The 25,055-nt window shown below is 38.4% G+C and overlaps 1 protein-coding gene across 1 annotated transcript in view; it reads right to left on the bottom strand.

Annotated features, from left to right (window-relative positions):
- Positions 1–25,055, bottom strand: part of Glut1 (Glucose transporter 1) — an 84,775-nt gene that overhangs the window by 5,460 nt on the left and 54,260 nt on the right. Inside the window, 15 exon segments of the mRNA XM_070208029.1 lie at positions 391–648; positions 1,923–2,026; positions 4,083–4,222; positions 4,281–4,505; positions 6,371–6,493; positions 6,556–6,833; positions 6,896–7,174; positions 7,246–7,370; positions 7,436–7,692; positions 8,345–8,482; positions 8,547–8,712; positions 14,823–14,985; positions 15,064–15,183; positions 16,564–16,722; positions 21,608–22,159. Coding sequence (XP_070064130.1) covers positions 391–648; positions 1,923–2,026; positions 4,083–4,222; positions 4,281–4,505; positions 6,371–6,493; positions 6,556–6,833; positions 6,896–7,174; positions 7,246–7,370; positions 7,436–7,692; positions 8,345–8,482; positions 8,547–8,712; positions 14,823–14,985; positions 15,064–15,183; positions 16,564–16,722; positions 21,608–21,617 — 2,545 coding nt within the window. The 5' untranslated portion in view covers positions 21,618–22,159.

The following is a 25,055-nucleotide window of genomic DNA, read 5'->3' as shown; positions in this document are numbered from 1 at the left end:
TTTCAGATATTGTTTACTTAGCCAATTCATTCTGTTTGTTACTTAAGGTTGCTCCCAAGTTCGCTTTCACTTGCGTACTATAATTAAAAAAACCAAGGAATAAAAATGATATAGTTTTAAAGCAGTTGATAAACTAGGGCTCTCAACATTAAATGGAACCGTCCGCAGTTCGTTGCAGCTTAGCCTAGGCAGATTGTGATTTAGATACGAGCAGATATTATATAGATTACTGACGAGCTTGGTGCGATTGTGTTCATGGATTTCTTCCAAGCGGCACGCGCGGCATTTTCATGTAAATGCTTTGTGGCTCGGCGCCACCATAGTTGGTGGCTTTTGTGGTGGCAGTGAATGTGGTTTAGAGGCTCTAAGGAGTAGTTACTTTTAACCTACATGACATTCTTCCATGCGCCGAGTGCCTGCGAAAGCTATCGTCTCGCCCATAGTCAGAGTCTTGGTAGTAGCATTTACGATTAGGAACTGGCGTTTGTATATTTGTACCGTAGTTTGTATAGCAAGCCGTGGAGCCGGCCACGCCGACCCCGCCGCCCGCATAACTTGTTGACGTTGGACCCAAGAGATTGGTGCTATCGCTTAACGGATATGGACCCATGCCTTCAACCGTCAATGAGAACGAAGTCGTACCAAAGACTTTAGTATATATTTTGCAAGAATTCAGTTTTGTATGGTTTTTAATTTGTTCATGCATTTTTTTTTGTGGATTGGCGCCAATATTATCCGATACGTTTTTCAATTGGTTACACACAGAAGTTGTTATTGTTATTATTATATTATTTGTGTTGTAGTTGTTTTTGGTTGATGTTGATGTTGTTGTTGTTGTTGTTATTGTGTTGTAAAAATCCGAGTTGATAATTTGATTTGTTTCCCATATTGTAATTGGCCAATGTAATTGATTCGTTGATTTTATTGTTTTGGGGTTTTAATTAATGCAGCACAATTGTAATTTGTTAAGATAATTATGAATGTGTTGAAAATAAAGAATATGGTATAGTTAAATTTATATCCATTTTAAAAACTAATTTTTATAAATATAGATCAAACAGCTAACATCAAAGATAAGAAACCAAGCAGCGTACAGAAAATTAAAAAAGCAACATATGATGATGTTGATGCAATTGTTGATCCAAACACAAATTAGTTCGAATAAATATTTAACAAAATCAACAATTGCATATCGTTTTATCACTTTTATTCTATAATATATACATATGCAAGAAAGAAAATAACTATTGCTCTAGATAATTTTGTGGGCTAATAAATATTACAGCATACTAGGTAATGCCATGCCAGGTTGCATACGTAGGAGTTAGACATATAAATAATGGCTTGACATGTTTGGATGTTAGTAAAAGAAACGTTCAGCAAATGAAAATAAAATATTAAGATAAAGATAGGCTAATTGCACGTAAATAAAATATATGATTATGCGTAATTTAGTGTTATTTTTGGATAGTTTAATCATGTCTTTGCGTGTGGGTGTGTGTTATTGGTCAAACATCTCGTATACATAATGGAAAAAAATTAATAATGCGACATGTTGAACATGTTCTGTAAAGTTATTTAGATGTCTTGTATATATACATGTGTGTTTATGTATGTTTTACTAAGCAGTATATATGTTAGTTTGGTTTATACTTTTCGGCCAAGCTAAACGTCTGTTCTGTTTACCTAGAGGTCACTATGTTGAATGTGTGTTGTTGTGTGTTTGTTATATAATGTGGTTACATAAATACTGTATTTGTTATTTGTATTGTTTTCTTTTGTGGGTTTTTGGTTTTTGTTTTTTGTTTTTTTTTTTTTTAAATTTGATTGAACGAACAATTTGCACAACAAATAATAGTTTGAAATTAAGAACGTAAGTTGGAATTTTGCTTGCAGTTTTTAATTCTTTTTTAAATTCTTACGTGAGTCATGTTGGGTCTTCTCCTCAGATACCATCAATGCGGCATGCTCGATGCCAGAATTCATACTTTGTGGCTCCAAGCTATTTGTGCAGTTTAGCATACTCCTGAAATTCGCACACTCTACGATTATGTTTTAAGTGTAAACGTATTTTAAATTTAATTTTGCAAACTAATGACAGCAATTTCGAGACTTTGGGCATAACACTAAAACGCTTACGCCTACAAAAGGGGTAGAGGGCAATCATAAAAGGGTCGATGCCTACATCTGTCTGGTATGTCAGAAAAGTGTATAGATATTTTTCTTAATGTTTATAAGTTTACCTTGGCTGAAAGATCTTAGATCATAAGTTAAACTGGCTTGGAAGTTATTAAGCGAGGCTACAAAATAAAGAAAATAAAAAAAAAAACAAAACAAAACATATTTAAACAACTTAAAAAACTAAAAATAATCGAACAATATTTATTAAGTTAAGCAATGAATATAAGATAAACAATATGAAAAGTAACTTAATGATAAATACATAAAATAAATTAAAAATAAACAATAGTAAATCGCAAGTGCTATCGAAAACAAACTTTTTGCGATCAATTTCACATCGAAACTCGATGTTGAAATTGAGCAAAAATAAGTGATTTCCGATTGTTGAGCTTGCGACTGTTTCCTTGTGCACACATTGAAATGGCAATTAAATTTGCAAGGACACTGCAACAGGGAGGCAAACTACTCGACCGGCAGCTGCCCTACATTACTGCACTTTGGTTCGCGTCGCATTGGAGTCACGTTGCGATATCTCAATGTCCGCTGTGGAGCTACTGTTGCCATTGTCGTTGACACTGTCCCCACTAAATGGACAAGCAACATAATCAAAATGTGTTTTGTTAATTTTTATGTTTATGTGAGCGTGTGTGTGTGTGCGCATGTGGGTGTGTCTGTGAGCGAGTTTTCATGTGTATTTGCTATCATTTGTTGTTGTGCTTTGAATTTTTGTTTTTTTTTTTTTAATGTTTTGGCTTAACACTGAAAATTGTTGGTGCTGTAAACTAACCAATTTATAAGTTATGAACAATGAGCAAGAGAACAAAGACTCGGAGGGGGATTGTTTAGATGTAAGGGCGCTGCATGAATTAGAAATTGAATTTTTGTTTTTCATAAAGTTTTTTGTTTTTGAAGGGTAGGTGGAGGTGATATGAGAGAAATAGAAAGAGAGTTACAAAACGTTTGATAATGAAACATGGCATTTAAATAGAAGAGTACAGAGTATTTAAATTCATATTAAATATTTGAGTAGTTTATATTTAAATTGCTAAATATGAACTTGTATTAATTAAGTACTTGTCGGCTGTAGCCAGCCGTTAATTGGTTGATTGTTGTATTTGGTTTTGTATTGTAATTGTAACAAAGTAACGAGTACAGGCAAAGTTAAGCAGACATGCCGAAAAAGTATGAAACTTTGAGCGCAAGTTTTCATAGAATTTAATTTAGTTTGTTTTATTTAATTGGATTTTTTTTGTTTTTGTTTTCTTTTTTTTGTATTTAATTAATTAAATGTACAATAAAGTTGCTTTAGAGTGAACTAATAAAGTACAGCAAACGAGCTACGTTTAAATAGAGCGAAACGCTTCGGATTGTAGTTTGATTTTAGCTTTGATCAGGAGTTTATCGAGCTGTTTACTGGTTGTTTTTTGTGTTTTGTATTTTTTTTTTGTTTCAGTTTCTCTTAGTTCATGCAACTTACCCGTACAGTCTACTATCTCGAAATGTCCTTCAGATTTGGGCATACATAGAATGGACATGGTTGGGATTATTTTCAATACAGTCGATAAAACACAATGTGCAACAAAATAAACGAGGGATAAATTTCAAAAATCAACAACTGACTCCTGCATCGCATAGCTGGCAGGCTATACGAGCCACCAAAAAAAAAAAAAACATTATGCACTTCGCATAATTAACTTCCAAGTACATAATTGAAGAAAATATATTCAGCTTATAGCTGAGTTTTGTTTCATTTGGGGTTAGTTTTCGGTTAGCTTTGTGGAGATGTGGTTGATCTGCTTAGAGGGGTGATGGTCTCCTTTTTTTTTTTTGTTCAGAGCTAGTTATCAAATCGTGGTGAGCTGTGTGCAAAGCCTACGCTTTAGAACTAATCTAAAACTTACCTGCCGTTATTGTGACGGAAGAGTGCCAAGATTTCCTCAAAGGTTTTGTTTTTGGTCTCAGGAACCTTTTTGTAGGTGAATATCCAGAATATCGCTAAGAACACGCTAAATGGCAAAAATGTGTAGTTCTCAAGTGAGGTCTGAAAGCATAAGGAGAAATGATAATTAATTTCACAATAATCATGATGAAGCACCCACCTTCATGCTGGGGAAACCAATCCCGACCACGAAATTGGCCATCCAATTGACCAGCACTGCAATGGCCATGGCACTGGGCCGTGGGCCTTGTGAGAACAATTCCGCTGTTATCATCCATGGTATGGAGCCGGGTCCCACGGCAAAGAATACAACAAAGCCAAGCGTTGCGACCACAGATAGATATGACATCCAATCGATCATTTCCTGCACATAACCAAAAAACTCCTATACAAAATGCATAGTAATCGCATTCTCGATGATTTGTAGGCTTTTCGTATTATATAAATTTCATTTACTTTCGTTTAACGAACTTTTCATTGATTACAAACCAAAACAAATCAAAGAGTAGTCATCATATCAATAATAAATTAAAGTAAAGTTATAAAGTTAAACCCTCTATATAAATCTGAACACTTTTATGCATGAGTTGAGCTTTTCTTTAGATAATATAAGTACTTAGTTGAGATTCTTTTTTAAAGTAATTAATATCTTGGTTCTCAAAGAGTTGAATGGTTACCACTTGTTCTCATCGCTGCACATTTCACAAAACAAACTGTCTCTTGAGTTTTTATTCTTTTGCTGTAACCTTTGGAGAACGCTTAAAGTACAAGTAGTAGAAAATACTAGTATATCTTAAATAAATAATATATATAGTTTAAGTTTTAGGTCAAGTCTATGTAATAAATTAAGCGGCGTGTTACACATTTGAGAGTGTGTGAGTTTTGTGTGTATTTGAAGGTGGCCTTTTAAAGCGTTTGTCAGCGCGTGTTCTGCTCTAGTATTAATTTAGCGACAGCTTTGTACATTTTCCAACACTGGCTTGTGTCTTGCTGTTGACTGTGTGTGAACTGTTTGCATTTGGTGCCCGGAAAACTTATTGCAAATCGTGTGAATTGTATTTGCATTTGAAACTGTGTCATTTTTCTTGTAATGGCCCAATTAAGTTTAAGAAATGAATATAAGAAATAATGATTGAAATTAAGATTTTGCACATTCGTTAAATGAATTGTGTTTGTACGGGGCCAAAAGCCTGGCAAGTCGAGAATAGCTTTTAAATGAGGGGCGAGACAATTGCCCAAATAAGCTGGTACTTGAACTCGGCCAGTTAAAGCGAAGCCTTTTTCTTCCGATTTTAAAAGGCAGCTTTAAATGTTGGTTACACATGATTTGCATGCAATCTCTGAACGAGCAGCTTATTTAGGCAATAACTTAACCTAGACAGCACAATCAGAAACTAAATAAACAGCTATACTTTATGAAGCAAGCAACAAATTTTAGTTAAGGTGCAAAAAACGGGCAGCAAGCTGAAGGTAATAATTATTAAATACGTAAATATTCTAGCACAAAAAAAAATATATATGTGTACATTAAGTAGTCATATCTAAACTTATTTAGTTTGAGTAAGAAATGTACTAAAAATTAAACAATTGTTAAATTCGTATAAAAGCGTCTGTTAAGTGCATTGATTCATATTAACTTGATATATGTGTTGCATTTAAAACATATTTTATAAAAAATTAATAAATGCAGTGGCTTAGCGGCAGCCCATAAATAACATAATATATTGTATACACTAATTTAAACGTATTTCTATATACACATATATTGTAGTAATGCAACGAGATAGAAAGGAATGGCAAACTGATTGCTGGCAGAGGCGCAGCTATAAATTCAACTTATTATAAATTCAAATATACATATCTCACATCAATAATTTATATAAATATATATACGCACGGGACAACTGTCATGCGATGGTTGTTTTTTTTTTTTTTTTTTTTTTTTGAAAAACCCGCCCTTTTTTTTTGTATATCGTCAGGGGCTTATTTGGAGGCTAGACAACATCATGCATAAAATATCTATGTCAATATTCAAATATTTATAAAAACACATAAATATTAAAGTACACTTTAGATGCAGCATTAGGTTTAAAATATTTTGACAGCATCTTAAAATCAGTATCAAAATCAAATGCAATATGCCTAAAACGTATGCAAAAACTTAAAAAGTTCAGGCGAATACTTGCCACACTTTAAAATACTGAAATCTAAATAGTAGCTATAAAAAATAGATGTAACCCTTGTACTTGCCTTAATCAAAAAGGAAATCGTAATAAATATGGAGAAGATGAACATGCCACCCAGGCCATACAAGTGCAATGTACGACGACCGGTACGGTCCATTAGCGGTATGGACACCAAAGTCATTACAACCTGTACGATAAAACAAGATATTGGTAATCAAATAAAGGTATTTACGAGCCTGTATTGTTTACCATAATGGCGCCAATGCCTATCGTGGCAAACTTGGCGCTTTCCTCGGTCAGACCGGAGCTCATGAAGAGCGATGTGGAGTAGTAGAAGACAGCATTGATGCCGCTAAACTGTTGGCTCAGTTGCATCACGATGCCAATTATCAATGGCGGACGCAATGTAGGCGAGCAAATAAGCTCCATGGTCGATATATGGCTCTCGGCCTGTTGGGCGCGTTCCTCAGCGCGCATTTCCTCAATGTCTTCATCTACGGAACCGGAGGCGCGCAGGCGTCGTAATGCTGCACAGGGAATAAATAAATTGTATCGGTTCGTATTAACAATAATACGCACTAGCTGTTACCTTTACGCGCCTCCTCCTCCCATTGTTTGGTTATGAGCAAATATCTAGGCGATTCGGGACAAACTGGCAGTAATATTAATTGCAATATTGCTGGACATATGGCCAGGCCCAGCAGTATGGGCCAGCCCTCATTAGTGCCTAAGATTTGTTCAATGCCCAGCACCTGGGATAATAGTAAACCTACAGTCACAGCCAATTGATTAACAGTACCTAAACCACCGCGTAGATTCAGTGGTGCTATTTCAGAGATGTACATTGGCACCAATGATGTATTGAGACCTGTAACGAGACAAAGGTGAAGGACTGCTGCTACTTGCTGTTGGATTTGCTTTTGGTTATATATCACTTACCGCAATTAACACCAATTATAAATCGGCCAAGGAATAACATTTCATAGGAATGACTAACTTTGGTAAAACCCATCAAACAGGCGCCCGATATACCAAGCACATTGTTTAACAATAGACCGCCTTTTCTGTGGGACCCAAATATAAGAATGTAAATAAAGGAGCAGTGAGTTATACTTGATTGTTTACAAACCTGCCGAAGCGATTGGCCATCCAGCCACCACTGAAACCACCCAGCATGCCGCCAATGGCAAATATGGAGACGGCTACTGAGTACAGTTGTTGTATAAACTCCTCGCTAATGTCCTCGCCATAGCGATCCTTGTACACATCTTTCATAAAATTCTCAATATTCTTTTCGGGCGCATTGATGACTCCAGTATTGTAGCCAAATTGCAGCATACCGAGCACCGCCGAGAATATGGAGTAGGTGAGGAAGAAGGTCAGACCCTGTAAAGGTTACCAAAACATAATAAATTAGTAGAGCACGATATAAACAACTGAAGGACGGGATTCGGGATGATTGGTTGGGTATGTGCGGGTTCTTCAAACGCTTTGCAAACGAGTGTGCATCACAAATAAAATTGTATATCATATTTTTGAGATGAGGCCAATAGCTACTAGTTTTAAATTCAGATTTAAGTTAAACTTAGAATTAAATTGAAATTTGTGTCAGGTAATTCATAAAATTGATAAGGGGGGGGGCGCACTGTAAATTAATAAAAACAAAATAAATGAAATAATACAAGTATCTAAAGAGTTTTAGAATTTATTATCAAACAATTTACAAAACATAATAGGATTAAAAAATAAACAAGTACATATTGTGAATTTCAAAGCCGTCTGTGTATGTGGGGTTTTAGAAAGTTGCGCCCATGTTACTCATTTATAATATTTATATAAAGAGAAAATAATACAAATAAATTCAAGCAAATTCCATCATGAGCACAACTTTTCAGTGTCATATTGTTCGGTTGTGTGTTTGTTTTGTTTATAGGTGTTTGGTTTTGGTTCGGTTTGGTTTTGGTTTGGTTTGTACATGAATAGAAATGAAATTCAAGTATTTAATTACACAACATGGCAAATAATTTAAGCTACAAACTTGTTCTAAAAGTCTTAGCTTCCGTCTGTGCGTGTGCTCCTCCAGTCTATCCACATATTCGCGGAGCTCCTCAATCTCCTCCTTCACCTGCTGCACGGTGTCCAGTTCGTGTTTGATTGCCACCATGTCACGTTTGACCTACACACAGCAGCAAATCCAATTTGAGACACAGTTCGGTGTTAATTTGGTGCATTCCACTTACCTCAGATACCTCACTCTGGCAGCTCTCCACGGACTTGGTCAGCTCCTGCAGCTGTGTCCGGATTTCGCACAAGGCGACTGTCGTCTCCAGGTGTCGATCGCCTCGCTGCAGTTCATCGAGTTTCGCTGATAGATTCATGCTCATCACGCTAACTTGCTTTTGCAAACTGCGGCACGGTGTTGCAGTCCCAGTTGCAGTTGCAATTACGTACGACCCGCCCATCACAAATGGGCGTTTCACACACACACACGTGTGTGCATGTGTGTGTGTATGAGTAAGTATGGTGTGGTGGGTGTGGCCGTGGCCAAGTGCGGGTCATATGCGTGCAATGCATACAATTCAATTGACGACGTTGCGTGACGTCACGTGCCGACGCCAAGTCACGCAAAGTGCCCCCAAGACATTTGGTTGTTGTTCACATATATTTGTTGCAGCAGTTGTTGCCGTAGTTGTTGTTGTTGTTGTTGTTGTTATTGTTGTTGCAGAAGTTGTGTTTGTTACAGTTAAAGAAAATATCAAGCAAAAATGCACTTTAGTTGTACGATAGCTGGAAAATGCCTTTCTGGCTTTTATTACGCTACAGACTACGTAGTTATTTAGCGTATCAACGTAATTTATTTTGCGGCGCAAGTCGAGCAAACGAAGGCACAAAACGAAATTATTTATGACCGCTTACATTAAAATTTACCGAGCTATGCAATTATTGAGGAATGAAGCAACATAAATTTTATGGCTTTGGGCTGCAACTAAAACTCAAAATACAAAATACAAAACACAGAAAGCAGACACAAACTACAGAACACACAGGCAGGCAATAGCAACAAACCAAGCAGAGCTCTAAGTAAACGAAAGGATTTGTGTGTTGTTGCGGTTCCACAGAGAGAGAAAAAGTGAGATAGAGAGAGACGTGGGGATGGAGCAGCAACAACACTAACTGAAAAGCCAAGCCACCAAGTACATAAAAAGTAAGTTAAAGTAAATTGTTGGCATTTTTCGTTAAGGTTAAGGCAAGAATAATGCAGCAGGAGTCGGGAAATAAAAGGGAAAAATAATCTTTGTTTTAGCACCGAGACTTTAATACTCTTGCTAAGCTTTGACTATACAAGTTATATAAGCCTAAGTAATAAAAGCAATCAGAAATACAAAAACCGTTAAAAATATTCAAAACGAATTAAAAATTATTTACATAGTTTTATTACTAAGTATAAACAAAAGTAATCTGCGTTTTTCAAAATTCTAAGTGTCCTTCATAACAAACATTTGAAACAAACATTGAAAAGTAGTTTTCCATATTCCGCGACATTTATACTAGATGGTATCAATTATGTGTCTCATTTTGAATAACTGCCCCGTTTCTAATGTACACAAAAATTGAAAAGCATTTTGAAATATTCGAAATTTATGCACAATCGGATTTTAGAAATATTGCTTTGTTGTCCTAACCCGAGTTAGTGTATACCAAGTGAAGTAATCAGTTTTGCTGCCCGGCTTAGATTCGACTTTGAATCCTTACAGAATGCATACAATTTACATTTTCATCAACATGTAGCGACATTCAAACAAATAAACGCCCACGCATGCATGTACTAGATGTGTGTGCGTGTGTGTTTGCATTTGCCTTGGTTGCGATGGGCTGGGCGAGAGTGCCAGCCAAAAGCACTATATGTACATAGTACGTATCTATGACTGAAAGTGAGAAGTGCTTTTTGTTGGTTGAGCAAACAAAACGCGCGAGTGGCGCCCAAAATCAAACAGCAACAACAAACAAAACAGGACATAGTGGCAAAAGTTATAGGCGACAGTTGCACATGCTCTATAGGGAAATGTGCGAGAGAATGTTGGTCTGGGGCAGGATGGATGATAACTGGTGCACACAATGCGCATACGACACGTAGGCCGCATGGCCTGCCCCCATTTCCATGCCTGCAATGCCATGCACTTGAGTTGTCTGCGCATTATGTTAATGCGCCTAGGCAGCTAGCAGCGGGTAGGGGACAGGGGGCAGTCAGCGGGAGTTATTCGCAACATGTTGTCATTTTGTTGTTGTTGCTGCTGTTGTTGTTGTTGTTGTTGTTGTTGTTATTATTGTTATTGTTTTGCATTTCACGGACATTGTTGTGCCGAGCATAAAAGGATTATTTTATGCATACATCAGCAAACGAGCTGCAGAGCAACGAGCAGCACAGCCAGGACCAGAACGAGCCGCATCCTGTGTAAGTTATTGTTCTCCATGAAAACAATTGTTGTTTGTGCATATGTATTGGCATGCATATCTTTATCCTATATCACTATAGCTATAACCGAATCTCTATATGCATCTGTATTCGTATAGCGCATACGTACATTTGGGCACGCATGTGTGATTGCGAGTGTGTGTGTGTGTGTATGCGTGTGAATCTGTCAGATGCAAGTATTTTCGGTTTTGTGTAACGGATTTGTATACGTGAGCATTTAATAAAATTTCTGCCAATTTCTGCCAACAAAGTACGCAGCTTATTGCTGCTGCCACTGCTGTTGCTGCTGCTGCTGCTGCTGTAGTTGCTGCTGCTGCTGTTGCAGTTGCAGCTACCTTTTGTATTCATTTAAGGTACTCGTATACGTGCGCTCGACGCTTTTAACGGAGTTGTCCTTTGCGTAACTGCGCCTGCATAGTATATAAAATATAATAATATATTTGGGCTGTTTGTGAATTTTGACAGGGTATACGGATGGGTGAAGGCAATCTGAATATCAGCAACCTGGCAACTGTAACTCGGATTCAGCATAACTAACGTATCTATAGTTTTCAGCTTTTTTACCCGCTCTCTGTTCATTTAATTAAAGTTATTGTACACTGACACAATATTTTGCAGATTAAAAACCAAAATACTTGGAATAAAATATTTTGTAATATAATACATATTTGTACAGATTAAAGTTGTTAAGACCAATTGGCATATGGGACATTCACCAAATGTACGCAATTCGATATTATTTTTGATATTATTACTTTTTTTGCGGCGCTGTTTGCATTTAATGGCATTTAAATCAATTTTCGTTTTATTTGACGTTCACGTTGAATTTGTTACATTTTAGTTAGATTAAATTTTTTTATTTTTGAATTTTTTTTTGCTTTGTTTTCTATGATTTTTTCGTTGTTGTTGTATAATTTGCATGAATTAACATTTATTTGTAGTTTTCAAATTTTATTTATATTTATTGGATGCTAAAATGAGACAACACACATGAGGTAGAACATAAATGCACCAATTTGTTTGGCAGTCGCAATAAAGTGATATAGATGAATCAACAAATGGAAACGGACTCTTAATGTTTTGTACGAGCATTTCGTTATTTTGTTCAAACATGTTATTTATTTATTGTTTTGATTGGTGAGAGGACCATTCCGCCAATTAGTAGAACAATTTAAAAAAATGAAAACATTTTTAATGATTTTCGAAAATGATAAAAACAGGTTAAGTTAAAAAAGGACAGATTTCAAAATATTGTGTGATGGGAAAATTGAATTAAGAGATGAGCTTTTCTTTCTATAAAGCTTACGCACGACTTTTGAGGGGTGCGGGGGAATGGTATTAGATCGGTTGAATGATAATTATGTCATTGATGGGATTCAAAGTGGGGGGGCTGAATGAGTCAGGTTGAGTGCCGAATGTTGATTGACTGACTGCAAGGACGAGGATGTTGTTGTTGTTGATGATTGAATGTGGGTTTTGGGTTGAGTGTGCGTGTAGGCATGTGTGTGTGTGTGTGTGTGTCTGTGTGTGCTTTGAAGTGCGTACAGCGACTTAATGGCACTCGAACACTTTTCGGCATGTCATAAAGAACATAGCACATATACAGGCACAAGCACAAGCACACGCACACACGGGCACACAATAAGAGCAGCAGAGGCTTCAGTACAGAGATTGTTGTGGCTGCTCTCAAGTGCCCTACAATACGCATCAAGTGTGTGGGACAGTGGGCTGGGAAACCACAGTGTCACCACCGCACCACATACTTTTAACTAGTATTGCAAAATGCGTCCTGACTGCGTCGACAATAATTACATTTTAACAACTAAATTAAATTTAGGCATATTAATTGAAATTTAATTGTCTGGCATGCAATTCTCGTGAGCACGAGTTTTGTATTATGGTTTTGCGCTAAATATTGTAAATAATTAACAAATCAATTAAATGGTCTATGAAGTGCCATTGTGCAAGTGCATAGCATTAGAGGGGGTATGTTACAAAAGGAATTGCAGAAAATAAATAGCTGGTACTTAGAAAGGTAGATATGTGGTATATAAGTGGTATATAATGTATGGCTATGTATATATAGTAAATAGTTTCTTTGTAGTTGCATGGAAATGGAAATTGCATACTCATTGAGTGGCGTGAATACCAAACCACTTTGGGTGTGGCTTCTGTAATTTGTTGTTGTTATTGTTGTTGTTGTTGTTGTTGTTGTTGTTGTTGTTGTAATAGTTGCAGTTATTGTTGTTGTAATGGTAGATTGTTATTGTGGGCGAGGGGAGTAGATGACAAGAGAATAGTTATAATGAAAATGTTTGTTAAACAGTTCAGTTCCATGTTCCGCAATGACAGGTATCGATACAGAGTTGAAATTTAAATTGAAATTTGGAACGGAGCTGTCCAAAAAGTACAATTCCGCAAAAACGTTAAGTTTGATAAGAAAAATATTTCTTGGTGCTTGTAAAAAATGAAAACCAATTGCATTGAACTTCGATATAAGCTAAATATATAATAATATGTACATGAAGATGATGATTTTTTTTGTAGCCCAAATCGATTACAGAACGACATAAAATTTAAATTTACCTTACACAATGATAAAATGTGAACAAATTTAATTAATGCATTAATTTGCATTATGAAATGAATGTGTTTCTTTCACACAGCTTACGTCGCAGCAACAAAACGAATGAAGCGAATTAACCATTTTTAATTAAACTTATACAAATTAAATTCCCAACCGCTTACAGGATACAAACGTCAACACTCGCTCACATACACACACTCATGCACGCTCAGATATAAAAACAAAGAAAAAAAAAAAAAAACAAAAAAAGTGGAACGAAAAAATGACGTTTATTTAATAGATTTGCATTATTCTAAAATATTTGTACGGTGAAAAATAAACATATAGAGAAATGAATACATGGCGTATGCGTAATTTTCGAGTTATTAATTATAACTATGGCTGTTGTTTATATTAAAATTTATTTGAAAAGTTTGGAATGCTATGTATATGTACCTGGGTGGCATTGTGCCCATCATTTTGTTGCCTTTTTTTTCGTGTTCACACTCCGTCGTTTATTTGTTTAACAATTTATTCTTTTTCTCTCTCTCTCTCTCTTTCTGACTCTCTCTTGATTTTTTTTAGGTATGCATCAAAAAACGTTTTGCTTAATTAATATTTTTTCATGGTTTCTTTTGTTTGCTTTGTTGTGGAATTTTTTCAGCGAATTTCTTAACCCGAGTTTTGGTGAATGTCGCATGTGCTCGCAGCTGTTATTAATATTTTGTTGGATAGTATTTGGGCAGTTTTAATTTATTATGTTTAACGTTTTTTTGTTCGTTTCTGGGAAGTTGCGCAACAAAAACAACACAACACAAATGGCCTCAATGAATAATTGACATTTTAAGGACACGCGCTAGACACTTAAATGAACATAATTTGCGCTAATCTGTGTGGAGGGGAAAGTAGAAGAGTTTAAATATTTGCATATAAATATTGCCGAAATCCAAAAAACAACAAAAAAAAAAAAATTATGAATATCATAATAGTTGTAAATCGGAATCTGTTGAAATTACATTGTTTATGCATTCAATTAAAGTACAAAACAAACTGACAATAATTTCGCGTGTTTGCTGATTTGTAAATTAAACAACCACCCGCAATTCGAGAGTAGCCAAATACATAAATTAAATTTAAATTATTTGTGCGTGCCATTTAATGTATAAATTAAAAACTTTGAGTATTCTTTGTGGAACAAATTAAATATGCATATTGTAAAATAATTGCTGTTTATTTGTCTAGCTAAATGCTAATACTTTATGGTGGACAGTTTGTGGCATGTAAATTAAATGACGCATAATGAGGGGACATGCAAAAAATTATTGTTGCTGTGGCTGTTGCAGTTGCAATTGCAGTTGCAGTTGCTGTTGCTGTTGCTGTTGCAGTTGCACAGTCCACGCCATGTTCATTATGTGTTCATTTCATTTGCATGACATTTCAGGTCAGATAGAGTTCATTTGTTGTCAGTCTACATACTCGAGCAGCAATTGGCGCAGTGTTGCCTCATCCTCGCCATGACATCTCAATCTAGACTCGCGGTCACGATCATCACGGCTCGAGTGGCGCTGGCGCTTGGGGGCATAGCTGAAGGAATGACGATAGAAACGGCCGTTGTTTATATTTTCACCTCGATAGGCGTCTGTGGGTGGCATTCAAATGAAATGAGTAGCTGAGCATTTGGCTGGAAATAATTTGATTGCAAAACTAAGATACGCACCTTCGGGTCGCAGGCGCACTGGCGGCGAGGTCAGCTTAAGTTGTGTTGACGTTGTTGTGGGCGGAGTCTTACGTCGACCACCAAAAACATAATCGTAAGAATCTTCGCTCAAATTGGACACTGAACAAGGCATACACGACAAGAAGAATAACGAGCAGGCTCATAAGGATTTATGGTGAAACAAAACTACTTAAGGATTACGCACAACTCTGGCTCAAGACCCAAAGTACAAATAAGAAAACAAAAATCTCTTCAGAAAAAAAAAAACTAAACACAAGTATAAAAAAAAGGCAACAGCAGTGAGCAAAAAATTTGCACAGCATATTTTAGCAACAAATATATATAATTAAAATTAAATAATGTAGTTAACATTAAAAGTAAGCTCTTGTTCTTCCTACTTGGTTGTTTTATACTCACTCTACATTAAAATGAACCCATAAAAGCATATTATTCAATGTAAAAGTAAATTATTTGTCATGATTTGTTATCATATTCGTTTTGTTGTTTTGTCCGGTTTATTAAAATAGAGGAAGAGAGCACAAAATTGTTATAGTTTGTTAGCATTTTGTTATTTTTTATATATATATTTTTTTTTTTTTTTTCGTTTTTATTTATTTGACAGTTGTGGGACAGCACTAAGGTAAGTGAAGTGGAATGAGTAACGGCTGGCAAACGTTCAAAAAATGTTTACAAAGCAGCTGCGAATTACATTTCATATATGTATTTTTTTTCTAACAAACATTTCCAAAAAAAAAAAGACAAAAATACGAATAAATACACAGTAGCATCAAAACAGAGCACAGCTACTTGAAAAAGTATTTTTTTTTTTTATTTATTTTAGTGGGGACTAACAAAAAATTATATTTTTTTTTTAGTAGTTAGTCAAAAAGTTGAAAATACAAAGAGCAAGCAGAGGATAGAGGACAGAGAAAGAGCGACATTTAATTAATGGACGACTGTTGTTTGACTTTTTTTTTTTTTTTGGTTTTTTGAAGGGAGTTCGATTGATTGACTGAATGAGTGCGGCTGGCGCAGCTGAAAAATGCTGAACAAAGTTAACAAAAATGTGTGTAACTGTAACGCGTTGTGGTATGTTTGATTTCACGTGTCTAAGCGTTTGTGTGAGTGTGTGTGTGTGTGTGTGTGTGTGCGGATGTGTGTGTGTGTCAGTGAAGGAGCGTATGCCAAAACGTGAAGTCTCGTATGCTATGGCAGGTATTGCTGTGATGGAGTCGAAATCAAAATAAACGAGTATAAAATACAGCAGCAATTATGCCAACAAACAAATCAAAAATCCAATCTACACACGAATTCAAGTGGCAATACAATATTTGATAAATCAAATACTTTTCTTTTTTTTTAATGTATAAATGTGCAGACGAATAAAAGCTATAGATAAAATATATATAAAAAAAAAAGAGCAACTGACAAAATAAACTCAGGCAAACAACAACAAACAAAGTGAGCATATAGGCCTGAAGAGATTGGCTCTTTGTGCACCTGGAAATACGCTCAACGGCTGAAGCACTTGGGTGGAACGCAACGGCGGTGGTAGCGGTGGCAACTGTCCAAACGGATCTTGATCGTTTGAAATGGAAGACGTTGGCGGCGAGATCATCGATATATCACCATTGGTCGCCATTTCATAACTGTGGCCAGCTGCAAAAGATTTCAAAGACGTAAAAAGCGTTACACGACAACATTTCAATATTGGAGACCAGCAAACGAAATAAACCATCAACGCAACACTCACAGACGCCCAACAAAAGGCGCCAGCAAGCGGCAAAGGTAAAAATGTGTTGTGGCGCCATATTTCGCACATGCATAAATTGTGCGGCAAGACCAAGAGGCAGGGCCACATGCACGGCACGCATGCATGACTGCATAGGTAAAGCTTTTAGCCCGCCAACGCCTCGATGGGCAAACAGACTGAGGCACACACACACACACACACATGCACACACAGCAAAGGATTGGAAGCCACAGAAGCAGTTAAGTAGGGTGCCGCATATGTGACTCCTCCTTACATTTGGCTTAGTTCCAGGAACAGGACCCCAGATCTGCATCTGGGTCTTGGGCACGTTGCGTGCCTTTGCATAAAATAGATTTCATTTTGATTCGCTTGAGCAGCAGCACACGGAAAACTTAACAAAATGAAAGAAAACATTACAAGTCGCCATTGGAATGCCCTAGAAATAGAAACTGCTACGGACGAAACATTTTAATGGAAACACTCTGCGACAAACTAGTTTACTTATGCATACAAAAAGTCGTTTAAAGACAGTTGGAACATTGACCAACAATTGTCTACTTGTGGCACTCTAGTAAAATATATATTTCTAGATACAAGATGTATTCGATACTATATGAAAGATAATGAATTTTATGACTCTGTATATCTAGAGGTGTTATGCAAAATATCTTAAAGATATAATCTTTTTATGAGTTGTTATCTTAAAGCATGCCACTCGCTTCTGCATACCCTTTCGCAATAAAGCACAATTTGCATTCCTTACTTTTTTTTTGGCATAACACACACTTACACCCAAGAGTTGTAGGTGGGCTTAAAAAATGCCTCGCTAGCTGCGATAAATGTGCCCGTAGTCAGCTTCTTGTTGTGGTTTGCTATGGATTCCGCAGGCCAACACTTGAGCCTGCACACACACAAAAACACACACACTATGCCACCACAAGGAACAATAACAACAACAACAACAACAACAGCAACACGTGCAGCTTTCCGTACGGTTCGGTATTTTGAATTTTTATTATTTGCAATTTGCGTTAATGTTGTGGAAAAAAGCATGTGGCTGTTATGGCTGCTGGCTTTAGCTATAAGCATCATATGTCTGTGTGCGTGTGTGTGAGTGTATGTGTTTTCTATAGCATATTGAATGGCCATTTGTGCCACACTCACACACACACACACACACACACACACACACACACACACACACACACACCAACACACAGAGTGAGAGAGGCACACTAATGACCTTTTCATGGCCGCCTGTCGATGAATGTAAGAAATGTGGGCAAATTATGGAAGGATCAGGCGTGTATATCCCTTGCCAGTTGTCGTTATTGACAAAATGATTTGTAAACATTTTGCGCGTCATTAGCTGCAGTCATTGCCAACGGTTGAAAAGTCCGCAATGGCATTTAAGCATTTTCGCATTTAACAGATTAAAATCATGCATGCATCAACATTTCTTCAACTGCTTCACTTTGTGAATGCGAGCTAAGTTTGAGTAGTAGCAGGATGCAGCGCCACCTGGTTAAGTTCTTTGCTGACACTGCAACTGCTTCCGGCTTCAATTGCATCAATGCCCAGCATCAAGAGACGGCCAGACCATGTACGCCAAATAGAAGTCAAGTCTCCGACCGAGTCACTGTCAACGGACGTGAAGAGTTGCCTCAATCTCCACATGTGGTATGCAAATATTTGCTTAAATTTGTGCTGAGGTTAAGTTTTTTGTTTGTTTTGGCTTTGCACCACCACAGCTGCAGCAGCAGCAGCAGCAGAAGCAGCACTAAGTTGATGACAGACATACAATGGGCTGGGATATGCTTCAGTCTGGCCAGCTGCATCCCCATTCGTATGCCTGACTGGACTCCCTGCTTCTAATCACTTCGCCCGCCCTTCCATCTCTTGATTCTATATATGTCATCTTACATACTGGCTAGCTGACACAGAAAAATAGTTGTGGAAAATGGGAGCCCTGCGTTTTGACTGCATGCCAAGGCCTCCACAGCAGAAACAGCTTCAAATCTGACGATGCTGATGACGCAAGTACGCCAGTGTATGTGTGTGTGTGTGTGTGTGTGCATTGAGCAGTAAGTCATTTATGAGCGAGTGTGTGTATCTGACTTTGAGGTTTGGCCATTGACAAAAGTGCTCTGCTTGCGCTCTCTGGCCTGGCAGTTATGAAAAGTGGCCTCAGCGGCGACTTCTGCACCCCTCGTGGCGCTCTGTTAGCTTTTAATAATTGAATATTATGCAATCAATGTGTCAGAGTGCTTGCATTGACTTGGTCGCATATTTTATTGCATACTTTTAGTCGTTGCAATGTGCCTTATTGCATTATTTATATTAAATTTATGCGATTATAAACAACTTCGTATGCAAGTGGGTGCATGTGTTACCCGCGCTTGAGTATATGCCATGGTATTTGCATAAACCTTGCCACCATTTTTTACCCATTCAACAATTTTAGAAATGCGCATTAATAGCCCAAAGTAAACGAAAAACAAATGTGTTAATTGAATATTATTGGGCATGAGTCTGTGCTTAACTGCATAGAACTTAGATATTTCAATATTTTTAAGCTTCCAAATAGCTGCTAGTAGTTCCAAGGTATCGTTTTGTGTAAATGTCTTTGCCTCGAGCTTTTCAACTCGTTTATGAAATTCCTGAAAGTTTTCAGCGCCTTGGCATAAATTGGATGCTAACCCACTCTACAAATTATCATGAATAACTTTCAGACTTTTTAACTTTCGCACAAGTCATTGCTTAACTTCTGCAGTCTCAGACAGTTCATTTTATTAGCTTAATTTTTGATTTGTCTAACAACTTGAGCACAATTCTCTAATTTTACGTGCGCCCTCTCTCTAACTATCTCTATCTAACGCGTCGTTTCTCTCGCTGGCAATCTCCAATCAAATTAGCAAGTAAAATTGAAAACTGATTTATTCATGAGCGCAACTAACCATTTTTTGAGATAAGAATAATTTAAAATTCAATTAAATAACGCCCCACTCTCGCTCACACGCACACACACGCACACGCACACGTCACGTACAATGAAAAGTTGAGGTTCTAAGTTAGTTATAGTTCACAGCTTGTATTGTCCTGGGAACACATTTGCATTTGCTGCATTCTATTCAATTTGAATTTTGTTTTTGGGTAATCAATTGCAAGAAAGCGCTTTTGCCTTGAGCGCTTGTCAGCTAAATATCGTTGATTAAATGAAACAAAAGCCGCACACAGACAAGTGCACAATCGCTTTCGCACACCTGCACACCTGGACACCTGCACACTTGCACACCTACACAGAATGCAACCACAGCTCTATTAGTTATTGTGTGCCCTATTCTTCTTCTTCAACTTGTTGTTGTTGTTGTTGTTGTGTGTATGTTCATTAATAGGCTTTTGTATTTGTTAACCACAAAAATGATTGCCGCTCAAATGCACTTGAATGTGCCATTGTTGTTGCGGCCATATGCCATACCAAACCGCAAAATCCTATATTATTGCCTTGGCTTAAGCCACTGAAAACGCATGCCGTATAAATTTAATACTGTTGGCAGCTCAAACGTGGATTGCAAAAGTGGGTGCCAGAATGGGGGACCAAGAGCAGTCTGCAATGTAAGCACGTGTCTGTCGGCGACACTTGACAATCAGCATCAAAACAGATGGAAACACACACACATCCACACACACACCCACACACACACACACACACACACACACACACACACACATGGAGAGACTGGCCACACTGTATAGCACTGAAGATGAAGGCTTGCGTGCCTGCTGCTGGCAAAAGTGAATTGGTTTTCGACATCGACGCCGTCATTGTCATTCTATTGGTTCTGGTAGAGGCTCTGGCACTGGTTCTGGCACTGGAAATAGTCCTGGTACTGGTCGAGCAGGCAATTTCTTGTTGCTGTCCTTTCAGTCAGTCTATCCGCAAGCCACGTATTGGCAGTGCAGACAGCTGTTTATACACACAGACTCACACTTGCACATTTGCCACTGCTGTCCTATGGGTTGTTATTATTGTTTTCTTTTTTCGGGCAAAGTTTACACGTATTATCAGCGCTGTTTATTTGTCAACATACGTTTCTCTCTCTCTCTCTCTCTCTGTTTCTCTGTCTATATATATATATACGTATTTTAAAAATCACATTCATTAAGTTGCTGCACATGCGGCGTATGATTAATATTATGCTTTCACCAGAACGTGGTCAACACTGCAGCTGCAATCGCCGGCAGGACTTGTACACACTCATATCACAAAAAAATGGTCGAGGCTATCGCTTTAACGCTTCATCTGGTACTTTAACCAGAACGAGCGGACATTTTGCACATTATTAAAATTACTTGAGTGCCCGTCGAGGTTGCCGCCGGTGGCGAAAGTGTGTTTAAAGCGTAATATGTACATCACGCATACGACACGTTTAACGATCAAAAGCAACAAGAAAGTACACAACTTGGCTTGATTATGGCCATAAGCACATCGTATAATGTAAATATGCGTTTTCGCAATTGCATTGCATATCACATCAAAAAAACCTGACAACCCATTCAGGTGGACTTATGTATATTACCTTCTATTAAATGGCATAAATTAATGAATATTTAACTTATTTATATTAGTAGAACACTTGGTTACGGTACAAGACCGATAAAGCTATATTATATAGTCACATTGAGTTCGTTTGAACCTAATCCAAAAGGCAATCAACCGCACATGTAGCAATAGCTTTTGACTTTGGTTAAAAATATTGTATTTATTTAACAGGAGTTATATGTACTTACCGTTGCACATAGGAAAGCCATTTCGTTGCCAGTCCAGGGCCAAAGCAGTGAATTATCATGCGAGGCTGCTGCTGCTGCTGGTGCTGCTGCTGCCGACGATGCAGACGATAGGGAAGATGCTGTTTAAGCAGCGGGCGCGGGGTGTAGATTGAGAGGAAATTTTCAGGCTCAGTTGCTCTAATGCTGCTTTGTGCCAGTCGAATTCAATTTTAGCTGCATGAGCTGCTCGTAGATCGCATAAACGCATGCACACACACTAACACTAACACATACACACAGAGTCAGAGCGCAGCACGGAGACACACTCGCACACACTCGCACACACACGCACACACACGCGCACACAGCCAGTACCGGAAAGCGGTGCACACTTTCGGGCGCCGCAACTGAAAGCGGCTGCTGCCTTGGCGCACGCCTTTCGCACTTGGCAAATGATAAAAACTGGCAACGCACTGCTAGAAAATATGCATTTTTAATGCCATAAATTAGTTTTGCCGTTTGTCGTTGCCGTTGCCGTTGCTGTTGCTGTTGTAGTTGCTGTGCACCAGAGAGCTGCAACGAGAGGAAAAGAGAGAGACAAGTAGTTAGAGAGAGAGCTGGAATGTTCGCATATAAAAACCCCAGCCCAGTTGAGTGTCTAAAGCTGTTTAACGTAATACATAAAAAACTAAGTGAAATGCGCTCACACTAAATGCGTTTTTAAATTAAAAATAAAGAAAAAAATAGAAAAAGATGAAGAAGAAAGAACACTGCAGCAAAAGGTTTACGTAATTTATGAACTAATAGCCAGCTTCCATTAGCCAGACACGAACAGCAGCAGCGGCTGCTGAACAACACTTTCAGCTGGGCAGCTGTTGGGTAAAGGTGGGGCAAGTTATATTCATTACAACTAATTTCATATGCGCCATGGCCGGGCAACTTTATTTCGCAATAACTAATTGAAATGCAGTTTTTGTGCAAATCCCTTTTTTAAAGTTGTCTGTTGGCTTTGTTAAGCTGCGGTTGGTTATTTCCAAAGAATAAGTTTTACCGCCAACCGCATATAAAAACTAATTCAAATGTTGCAATCGAGAATACGGCACTATCGGTAACCAGGTATGTATTTTTTGTAAAGCGTATGCAAATGTAGAATTTGCTTATCAAGTTTATTTACTAGCTCTGTATGTGATGCAATCTATAATGGCAATAACTTTCATCCTTATCGCCCGTACCAACACGATTTGTGGCTGTCAAATATCTTGGAGCTTCTCATTGGGAATGCAGCTCGAATCCTGTTTTTAGTGCCACTTGGTTATGCAACTCCCAAATCCAATCATAAAAATTGCATAAGAAACTATTTCGACTTGCTGAAAATGCAACGAGAAATGCAACGTCGCAGTCTTGGCCCGGAACTCGGTGTTAGTGACTGAAAACTGCAAAATGCCGCTTAAAAATTCATGAGTGTGAAAAGCCGCAGCGAGTGCAACGGTAGACAGGGGAATGTGCTTGGGGTGGGGTGGGGTTGGTATTTCGGTTTGAACAGAAACTGCAAAGAAAGCCAGCAAAGTTGCAGCAACATTCGGCAGCTAAACAAAAATCATAACTGGCAGGTCCTGGGAATCGAAACTGAGGCAGCTGAGGATGGCGGATTAGGTGGGTCTCTGCTGGCTTCAACTGACAGTGTGAATGAATGTTTATTGAAAGACAACGTCAGAACCAGGGCTAGCAGCAGCTCGCGACCAAAAGGCAAATACATAAAATGACAGAGAATCAGAGCTGAAAGTTGCTCATATGCATAGGCAATGCCATGAATAAGTAACAACAAGCTGGCCTCAGCTGCAACAATGCTGACAGAAAGGGAGAGATGAATAGAGAGGAGGGTTGAAAGGGGTGGGCGAGTGCCTGTGATGTGGCCCGTGCAGACTTTTGCTTTTCATTCATACGAAATTACCTGCGGCCAAGAGGCGTAATGCCAGTTGGACTGCAAAATCCACTTAGGAAGTTGATACAATCAGTTGCTCTGACGAGCTGCCTGGTTGGCCTGGGCGGTCGGCCATGTCTGCATGTGGATGGATTCATTAAAACGAATTGCTCTGAGTTTTACGGCCAGACTCCGCCTGCCTCTGGCCAGGCTCAGCCAGGCCAAATAGTCCGAGTAGAGCTCGCATGGGAATGCCTGCGACTACCATATATGTCTATATATGCAGTTTTTTGGTTTTTGTTTTGGGACTCATTGACGTGTACGGCTCCACGTACGAGTACTGCAACTGCCACAGAAGAGGGGAGGGGAGGGGGTCGAATTGGATGCTGCCTTCAACTGCGACTGCGACTGCAACTGCAACTACGATTGTGGCAGTGGCTGTGGCTTTGGCTGTGGCTGCCTCTGGTGCCTTGGTTTTGTTTGCGCCGCAAAGTATGCAACGGCTGCTGGTTTTGTGCACGGAAGCCAACAAATGAATTAGCCTCCGCTTGTTGCCATTGCCTATCTGTCTGCCCGTCCGTCTCTATGTTTTTGCTTATTTGCTTGTTTGTTTGCTTTGCTGTTAGTACTATGTGTATGTGTGTGTATATCTGCTTAGCTTGATTTCGGCCGAAACCACTTTGGTGCACCAACAACAAGTCGAAAACGCATTAAAACTGTAAATTAACTGGAGCATTGTGCAGATTGGTTTCACTCTATCCACAGCCCCCAATCCATTTTCCGTGTCCCCTCTGATTAGCCACACGACTGCACTTAAAGCGCGCCTAATTAGAGAGGACTGTTCCACATTGGGCGCCAATTGTAACAAGGGCTGCTAACCGCAGGCTCCTTTTGTTCAACAGCCTCATTTCGGTGTCTTAGTATGCTGTTAATTATTTATACTTTACATTTAATACGCAGCTTAGGCCCAAACATAACCGCACACAAACTCACAGACATACTCACACACTCTTAAACAGCTAAGTATTCATATACATTCATTTTTATATTCATATGGTAGCCATATCTGAAGCTTTGAGCTTTGAGTCGCTCTAGTTGTTTGAAGTGGGCGCCCAGGCAACACTTCCGCATCAACGTCGAGCGATTTAGGCGTTGGGCGTGTAGAAAACGGCATAAAGCACACAACCCAATCCCACATACGCACACAAACACACTCACACACACTCCCGCACACACACTCACGCACACACAGGCATTGAGAGTCTTACATACATACATGAATATTGTGCTTACGCATACATTTGCACAAACAAACACAAGCCCCAAAGAGTCTCGTCCAAAGTAGAGCGAAGTCGCTCTGAACTAAACTAAACCCGACTCTGACTCCGACTCCAACTCCGAATCCTGGCACTGCTATAGCTCAGGGTCTCCATGTCCATGTAACATGTTAATGAACTGCGCCAACTGTGTTTGCACAGAACTTAGTGTAATGTAATCCAAAAGCAACCAGGCAGGCTGACGGGATGATGAGGCAGAAATCAGTGAGCG

The sequence above is a fragment of the Drosophila virilis genome, chromosome 3, assembly GCF_030788295.1.
Source record: "Drosophila virilis strain 15010-1051.87 chromosome 3, Dvir_AGI_RSII-ME, whole genome shotgun sequence".
Taxonomy (NCBI): Eukaryota; Metazoa; Arthropoda; class Insecta; order Diptera; family Drosophilidae; genus Drosophila; species Drosophila virilis.
The sequence above is the reverse complement of the archived record's forward strand: the minus strand, read 5'-3'. Positions and strand labels throughout refer to the sequence as shown.